This window comes from Meles meles, chromosome 16, assembly GCF_922984935.1.
Source record: "Meles meles chromosome 16, mMelMel3.1 paternal haplotype, whole genome shotgun sequence".
NCBI classification, from domain to species: Eukaryota; Metazoa; Chordata; class Mammalia; order Carnivora; family Mustelidae; genus Meles; species Meles meles.
In genome coordinates this window covers 57,761,361-57,769,475 of record NC_060081.1, presented here as the reverse complement: position 1 = coordinate 57,769,475, position 8,115 = coordinate 57,761,361, and the positions used below count along the sequence as shown (strand labels likewise).

General features: G+C 51.6%; 1 protein-coding gene across 1 annotated transcript; it reads right to left on the bottom strand.

Moving 5' to 3' along the window:
• Nucleotides 1-2,080: 2,080 nt before the first annotated feature.
• On the bottom strand, nucleotides 2,081-6,408 carry BPIFA1 (BPI fold containing family A member 1). The gene is made up of 7 exons (XM_045981902.1): nucleotides 6,249-6,408; nucleotides 5,940-6,099; nucleotides 4,422-4,529; nucleotides 4,113-4,262; nucleotides 3,162-3,246; nucleotides 2,493-2,556; nucleotides 2,081-2,121 (listed from the first exon to the last, which is right to left on the bottom strand). Exons 1-7 carry the CDS (start codon nucleotides 6,406-6,408, stop codon nucleotides 2,081-2,083), a joined length of 768 nt encoding a protein of 255 aa, XP_045837858.1.
• Between the last annotated feature and the right edge of the window lie 1,707 nt (nucleotides 6,409-8,115).

The window sequence follows — 8,115 nt, the reverse complement described above, 5'->3', positions numbered from 1 at the left end:
GTCCTAATTGTTAGTTTCCAGTCTGGAAGGCCCTTCTGTGCTTCAGGTCACCGACTAGGTAGACAGACATTCACAATGACCATTCAGCTGCTTATGAAATGTAGCTATTCATCCTGAGCCCAAAGATATTCCACTTCTGTGAACGTGGAAGATGCTTCCTTCCCTCCCTCTCACCAGAACACAGGGGCTGGTTTCCTACAATAAACCTCCCAGTTCTGAATTGTAGGACTGTCTTCCCATAATGCCAGGTTGGGCAGTGACCACAGGAGTTGGGGACAGTGTTCGGTCTCGACACAATGAGAGATGTTTGATGGGGGTTGAGAAACACCAGCCTGAATCTGCTCATTCTCACAAGGTGAGTGGATTCTCCCAGAGCACAAGGGACAAGGTTTTCTGTGACATCTGAGATGTTTCAGTCTTTGATTTGTCTTTTTGTCATACCGTAACTTGTGCAAATCATTCACATATACGTCAAGGCCTCAGTGCCCTCCTCTGTAGAGTGAAATGGTGGGGCTAGTCTTTTAAGGGCCTCAAACAATGATAGCATAGTTAGTTTTTTATTTGAGGGGACAACCTCTCCCAGTTTGGGTTGTTCTGTTTTTTTTTTCTTGTCTCCAATTTTTCATAAATCTTATTTGCATTCAGTCTCAACTTCCTTTCATCCCTTCATCTCCCCCCAAAATCAGGCATCTTCCTCCAAAAATAGGACTCTCATCCCTGGCACCAATAAACTTATTATATGCTTTTCCAGTGACCCTTCTCTATGTCTACTCTTATGTCTTGGACCCATTTGTCCTTCCTCCTACACTTCCTGTTTGTCATCTTTCTCATCCTCTTGCTGAGAAAACAGAAAAGAAGTCAGTATGACTGGATGCCAGTGAGCCAAACAGGAGTGGCGGATGACCTCTGTATCCATCGGATTCCTGGATGTCTCCCCTGGGGCTCCCAGGCACTTCCACACAGCACGGCCACAGCCGAAGTCATCATCTTCCTGCCAGAGTCAGCTCATCCTCCCATATCCCCAGTTACTTGAGGCTCCCCCACCTGCGACACGAACAGCAACCGCACCTCACCTGCTCCCTCACCCACGCCCAGGCCCACTCCTGAACATCTCTCAGATCTGCCATTTCACTCTTTGTGTGGTGGACTTGCATGTCATCACCTCTGCCTGGAAGGTCACATCAACCCCCAACCCCTTGTCCACCCCTCCTAGGCACCCCAGAGCAGTCCGAAATGCCTGCTCATCTGAACATCTCCTCATCCAGCTTAAGACCATAAGGTTCTACAGTGTAAGGTCCGAACTCGGTTCGCTGGCCCCAGCCATCCAGGCCAGGGCTCTTTCCAAAATATTAGCCCTCGAATGATGGTGAAGAATGACAGGGCCCCCGGTGCAGAGAAAGAGCAACTTTATTTGGTGAGGAACGTGGGCTGCAACACATGCCTGGTGGGGGGAGCAGTTTCCTTGGAGAGAAGGCTGCTCTGGTCCCCAAATAGTGGCCGTGTCACTGTGCAGGACATGGGTCTGCCTTCCGTGATCCCTCAGCAGCTGAGGAGAGTGGATTGAGCAGCAGGAAATGGTTCTGTTGGGAGAAGCCCCGATCAGAATGGAGACTCGAGGTCACTGGCTCTTGTTGGTATTGGCCCGTCATAAAACCTGCCTTCCAGAGGAAGAGGAGGAGGCTGAGACCTCAGGATGGGTGGGGGGGGGGGCTTGTCTCAGCCCCAAGAGGACCCCAGGCCTGGGCCAGGGAGCTCTTTGTGCATATGTTTGAGTGTGTGTCTTTGTATCCACATGTCCCGTGTGTGTGTGTGTGTGTGTGTGTGTGTGTGTGTGTGTGTGTGTGCACAGTCATGTGTGTTCTCTTTGTAGCTATGTGGGGTGCTGCCTGTGTCTCCACCTCTGTCAGCATTTCCGTAGACTTCTCCATGTGTCTCTCTTGTGTCTGTCTGTGTGACTGTTAATCTCTCTCTTCAGATGTCAGTCCTAAGCCCTCTGCTGCCCTCTGCCAGGAGGAGAGCACCCAAATCCTGGGGAACAGCACTCACCAGCTTTATAGAGGCTGGGTCCCTCCTGGAAGGCTTAGACCTTGATGACAAATTCCAGCCCATGGATCAGTAAGTCTGGAAGGTGCAGACCAGAGTGGTGATCTCAGGCTGCAGGAGTTGAGGGGTGTCCCACACTTCCCCTGAGCCGGGGGCTGGGGAATGGGAACTCGGGTGGTCCAACCAAGCTTAGGTGAAGCTTGGCAGGGGCAGGACCTCCTTCCACCAGCCAGCTCCGCTGCTCTCAGTGTCAGGGCTGATGTGGCGGGGGGAAGGCAGGTCCCAGCCCTCAACATTATCTGGATAATTCAAGGCAAAAAAGAACCCTGAAATGGGGAGAGCTGAGCCTGGAAGGATCTAGTTCTCTCCTACAGTGTGCAGGGACAGAGTTCCTTGGGGGAAATCACTGCTTCTGAAAAGGGAGTGAGCCCTTGGGATGGGGGACTTACCAGCAATGGAATGCACCAAGGTGACATCCAGCTGACTGAGAACCTCGTTGACCAGAGGACACACCTGAGCCGGGACAGAGAGAGGCATTGGGTAAAGTGGTACCTGGAAGGTGGCTCTGGGAGCGGCAACCCCAGGATGGGTTCTTTGGGGGAAAGTTTCTGTCATTCTTCTGTGGCTGAGAGTGTTTGGTCGGAAGCAGTGTCGCAGATGGACGCTTATACATTCACACGGGTGGAAGGAGAAGTGGAAGGCATGTATGTTCAGTGCCCAATCTCACACGGAGCCAGTGTTCGCTGTGGGATGTGACGCCTATTTCTAAACAGGGTAGGCTGCTCCGGGAGGGGTGCGTTTCTCGGTGTCGGAGGAACCCAAGCCTAGGTTGGAAGAGCGCCTATCTACAGCCTTTTGGGAACTTCTGGGGGCCAGGGCCAAACCATTTCAGCTGTAATGTGGCCATGCACAGGGCCTGGTCCAGAGCAGGACCCAATGGAGGCGTTTTGAAGGTTGGAAAGAAGAAACATGGATAGATGAATCAGTGGACAGATGGACTGAGGGAAGGAATATACATATCAAACTGAGGGGTTCAGAAAGTCTCACTCCAGGGGCTTCTTTCAGCCTGAGAAGCTCTAAGACCCAAGCATCGGAGGCTGCCACGTTTACCCACTCACCTCACCCTGTACTAGCTCAGGAAGGATTTGGTTCAAGATGCCGCTGAGACTGTTGACAAGGCCTTGAAGAGGGAGGGGAGCAAATCTGAAAGAAAATTCAGGGGGTGGTGCAGAGGCTTGGGGTTGGTGTGGAGAGGCCTTCAGAGGGGCCACTGTGCCCACATCGGTTTCAGTGCTAAGTGACTGAAATGGGGCCTTGTCTATCCATACCCTTGTGCAGGCAAACTGGAAGGGGCCTGTCCAAAGGGAGTGGCGCCCTACACAGCAGTGCCCACTGTGGGTATGCATAGCATAAACACTTAGTTCCAGTATACAGTGGGTATTCAGGGAGACTCTGTAGAATCTATAAATGGATGAACAATGCTTGGTATGTAGTTGTCATGAGGACTCGAGATGATATGCGTGAAACACAGTATATGTGTTTAGTAAACGTTAACTATGGTGGGAGGACTCCGACGTCTCGTGCATGACTCATTCTGCCCTGTGACAGGCTAACTGAAAGAAGGAATCCAGGGAGGCTGCAGAGCTGTTTTCCCTCACACTGGGACAGAGGACTTTCACAACTATTATCCTAGCAGGTTCACTCAAGAACCGCAGCGTAGCTCTGTATTACAGGTATCTGAGTGAGCTGAGACACTAGCTGGGGAAGGCGTGTCCAAGTTCATACAAGAACCGCTCCACCTTTCCACATGCCCCTCTGGTCATTGGGCTTGAACGCAGATTTTTTATGGCCTACGAGCCCAAAATTGGTCAGCCGAGGCTAAGAAGAGATAAGTGGCTATTTACCCTCATCCATCCATCCATCCATCCATCTTCCCTCCCTCCAATTCATCTTCCCACCGTTCCATCCTCCCACTCATGTATACTCCCACCATTCCATCTTCCCAGCCAGCCAGCCATCCTCCCGCTGATACTGTTTCTGGGCAGGAGAAGCCACCCCTCTGGTCTCACCCATTAAGCAGGGAGATTTGCAGGCTCCCGGGGGAGTGAGTGCAGTCACCAAGGACCAGATGAATCTTCCCCTGTTCGTTTCCCACAGCTAGCACTTGTGCAGTGATGTTTAGTTTCACAGCCAGCTTTAACAGACGTCCGGCCAGGGGCCTGCAGAGGAGAGTTTGCTGTGTCTGCATCTGAGCTGGAGGCTCATGTCCGTCAGACTCCAATGCCAGCCCCCTCCGCCCCCTCGCCCTTGTGGCTACCCACGGTCACCAGGGTCTCCTCTGGTGAGCCACCCCCCCATCCCCCTTGGGGCCCACTCACGTGTTCACATTGAGGGTTATGCCCAGAGGGATGGTGACATAGAGACGATGACCATCAGGGCTCTGCACAAGGCCTAGTTCCAGCAGCTGGGGATTAGTGATCTTCATACTGTCCGCAGAGCAACATTGGAGGGAGGAATAGTAGTTCCTTCAGCCCCAAACCTAGAAACCACTTTTAACCCAAGCGTACTTACTCATCCCAGAGGAGGAGCTACCCATGAGGTGGGGAGGGGGAGACAGGAAGGGCATCTTGCGGCAACAAACACCAGTGCTTCCCAGCCTCTGCACTGGGTCAGTTCCTGACACACCATGGCCCTCTCCTCATCTCAAGTCCCCGAGGTATTCCAAGATGGAGGCTGTGTCTGGCTTAAATTTGCATGCTGCGTGCCAGCTCAGAGTCTTCCACAGAAGGGGCCTCCTCCATACTGGTTGACGTTGGGGAGGGATGAGTGGATAGGCAGATGCATGGGGGAGTAACTGATTGGATGGATGGATGGATGGATGGATGGAGAAGTGGATGCGTGGATGAGGTATGGGCAAGTGGAGTAAGTCCCTCACAGACATTTATGGGTAGGAATCCCTTATTCTGCCATAACTTTCGGAGGCCAGTCAGTCAACAATGGTTACCAAGGAGATCGAGGAGGAGGAAGTGGGAGAGAATGGAGAGAAGACAAAAGCAAGCCTCTTCCGTGAGCTGACCTCACAGTGTGCCAGGTGATTACATTGCTTCCAGTCTGTGGGTACCATGATCTCCATTTTACAGATGGAGAAACCAAGCCCAGAGAGACCGAGTGCCCTGTGCGCTGTCACCCCGCAGGTACATGGTGCATTTGGAAATCAAACTCAAGGCCATCTGTCTGTCATCAAGTCAGGGACAAGCACCTGGGTGAATGGGAGCCTTGGAAATGGCTTTGATCCAGCCTATCAAGGACCCAGGCTTTGCCAGCTCCCTGGCATTAAGCTTCCCGTTATTGCTACTTGCTTAGGGAGCTCTCAGGTGTCTCATGGGAAGCCCCACATCAAACCGTTCACTGGCTATTACACTGAGAATGTCCTTGAGGAGAGTAGCTTACACGTTCTTGCTTACATCAGAGACCACCTGTGCTCTCCACAGGTGAGAACAGAATTACCACAGTGCAGTGGAAAGGCCTTGGCTTTGGACTTAAGTAAATTAGAGTTTGGTCCCTGGTTCTGTGTTGCTCTAGTTGTATGAGCATAGGCACCTTTCTGTGGCTTCAGTTTTGCCATCTGTAAATTGGAGATTATTAATTACACCTTAAAGGGTTGTTATGAAGATTATAGATGATGCTGGGAACCTAAGATAGGCTTCAGGACTGGGGGCAGTCACTGGTTTAGGAGGACTGGTGTTCCTTGCCAGGCTGTGGGAAGGGTCTCACACTGAGTCCTGGCCTCACGTTCAGATCACCCCTCTCCCTCCTTTAGGGCCACTGCATGGGGCTCCCAGATCTCCGTGAGAGGTTCTCTGGTGGGGTGGGGACCAAGTCCTATGACTACTCACTCAATGATTTTGTTCAGGAGGGGGACCACTGAAGTCACTTTCCCAAGCAGGCCCCCAAGCAGGCCTCCAGAAGTGTCTCCTTTAGTCTTCAGGATGTTCAGGAGTGGAAGGTTTTCGAGAATGCCCAACAGACCCTCAGAGAGCAGGCCAGTGCTGAGGGCTAAAAATGGGTGTAGGGGTGGATCCTTGGGGGTCAAATCTGATAATTCTGATAAACCCCTCTCCCCCAATCATCCCTGCCTCCCTCCCACACTCAATGGTTGGACAGACACACATCCCTGAAAGAGGTTGTCACAGATTCTCACTTACCATCTGTTAAGCTTCCAGCAAGATCTGTGGGACTTAGGTCCTGGGCTGGAGTCCCCTTCAAAAGCAGGATCTGGTCCAGGGGCAAGGGCAGGGTGTCCAGCAGGGCTGTGGTCTGGGCCAGCAGCCCACAGAAGACAATGAGGCCCCCAATTTGAAACATCTCTCTTGGTATCTGTGGACAGAATGGTGGGTCCAGCGTAGCACGGCTATCAGAGAGGAATTCATCCACCATCTGCCCCCGACCTCCAGAACTCCAGGGAGTGAATGGCAATAGCTGACATGGGTCAGCATTTCCCCGGGGCAGGCATCAGGCTGAGCACTCCATGCTCAGTAACCGATTTCACTGTAATTGCCCCTAAGATGTGGTCCCTCATCAGCTGCACTGCACAGATGAGAAAGAGCAGTCTAGGGGGTTTAGGGGATTTTGCCCAAGATTGTAAGCACACAGTAGGGATAGCATTTGAAGCTAGATCTGTCTGACCCAGAGGTCTCTGTTAAATTAAGTCACCATCACATCTATTCTCTATTCATCTGGACTTGCTTGCAATGGTCTGAATCATTGCCGCTAGTTTTCACTCTTCAGACAAAGCAAATGAAAAGGCTGAAGGATGGAACTGGCTGGCCATTATCCCCATCAAGTCTTCTGGCCTGGGTCTAGCCTGTGATGGTTTGTGGAAGCCCTTTTAAATCACAGAATATTAGAGGTCAGATGGCCATAGCCACCATCTCATCCAGACCAATGCTGGAGAAATCCTGGGGCTATTCAAAGTCCTCATTGCATAAGGAGAATCGGGGAGCCAGAGAGGGGTAGTGACTTTCCCAAGGTCACACAGCAACTTGATGGCAGAGTTGTTGTTGGAGATAGGTCTTTGACCCCTCCAGACATGCACACTGTCTTTTCTATACCTTTCTCTTCTCCCTCAAACTAACCTGAACAAAATTTGGGGGCAACCTCTGACATCTGGCTGCCCTTTGCACTGTTCCCTCCCAGGTGTCACCAACCCTCTCCTAGGCCTATTTGGCAGCCAGCAAAGGTGCTGAAAGCTTCTTTGGGCAAAATTCCATCAACTGACTGGTTCAGTCAAAGCCCCACTGTCATTGCTGTGGCTGACTGGAATCAAAAGGGCTTTTTGGGTACAAAGAGCCAGTTGTGGCCTCCCTGGGAGGTAAACTTAGACTGTGTTCTCTGAATCTCCTTTTGGAAACAGATCTTTTATGAGTTCAACGGAAGCTAAAGACCCTCTCCCAGAAAAATGCGTCAAAATGTACAAAATGGGGTGGATTTTAGGAGGTTTGTGGATGATCGTCTGAATCCATAATGGCAACCTCAAGTTAAAACTCTCTCCGTAGAGGCTGGGGTTTAGGGTAAGAAGAGCATGCTCATGAGAAAACCCTAACATGGGATCTTGGCAGTCTGCACCTGCAGCCACCTGCTCCCCATCCCCATGAAATCCCCTTTTCTACATTTCCACATTCAAACCTTATATCCACAGCACTGGTCTTTCAGGGAGGTGGAGTGAATGATCTTTCCCACTCCCCCGACAATTCCTCTGAAAAAGACCCCCAATGAGCGATCCTAAATGCTGCCAGCCAGTGCCCACCCCAAAGCAAGGAGCTCGGCAGCCCTACCGCCTGGGGCAGCGGAGGCAGCATGGGACAGGCAGGTCTCACCTGGCTTCTTAGAGGTTCTGGTGGGTCTCCTGCACGCCTCCACCCTCTCCTGATTGCTTCTGCTGAGGAGCTAGCATCTTTTATAGTGTGCAGATCAGGAAATGTGCGATCGGGTGATGGGTTTCCAGATAATTCAGAATTCTGCGATCTGGTGTCTTTCAGGGCTCTCCAAAGTAAATAATTGCCAATCACATTA

Bases quoted from the DNA above. Each gene is read 5' to 3' on its own strand.
- BPIFA1 (XM_045981902.1), bottom strand. From the start codon at position 6,408: ATGTTTCAAATTGGGGGCCTCATTGTCTTCTGTGGGCTGCTGGCCCAG. The intron at 6,100-6,248 runs GTAAGTGAGAAT...ACCCATTTTTAG, and splicing joins TGCTGGAAGCTTAACAGATG to CCCTCAGCACTGGCCTGCTC. The intron at 4,263-4,421 runs GTGAGTGGGCCC...TCTCCTCTGCAG, and splicing joins ATAACCCTCAATGTGAACAC to GCCCCTGGCCGGACGTCTGT.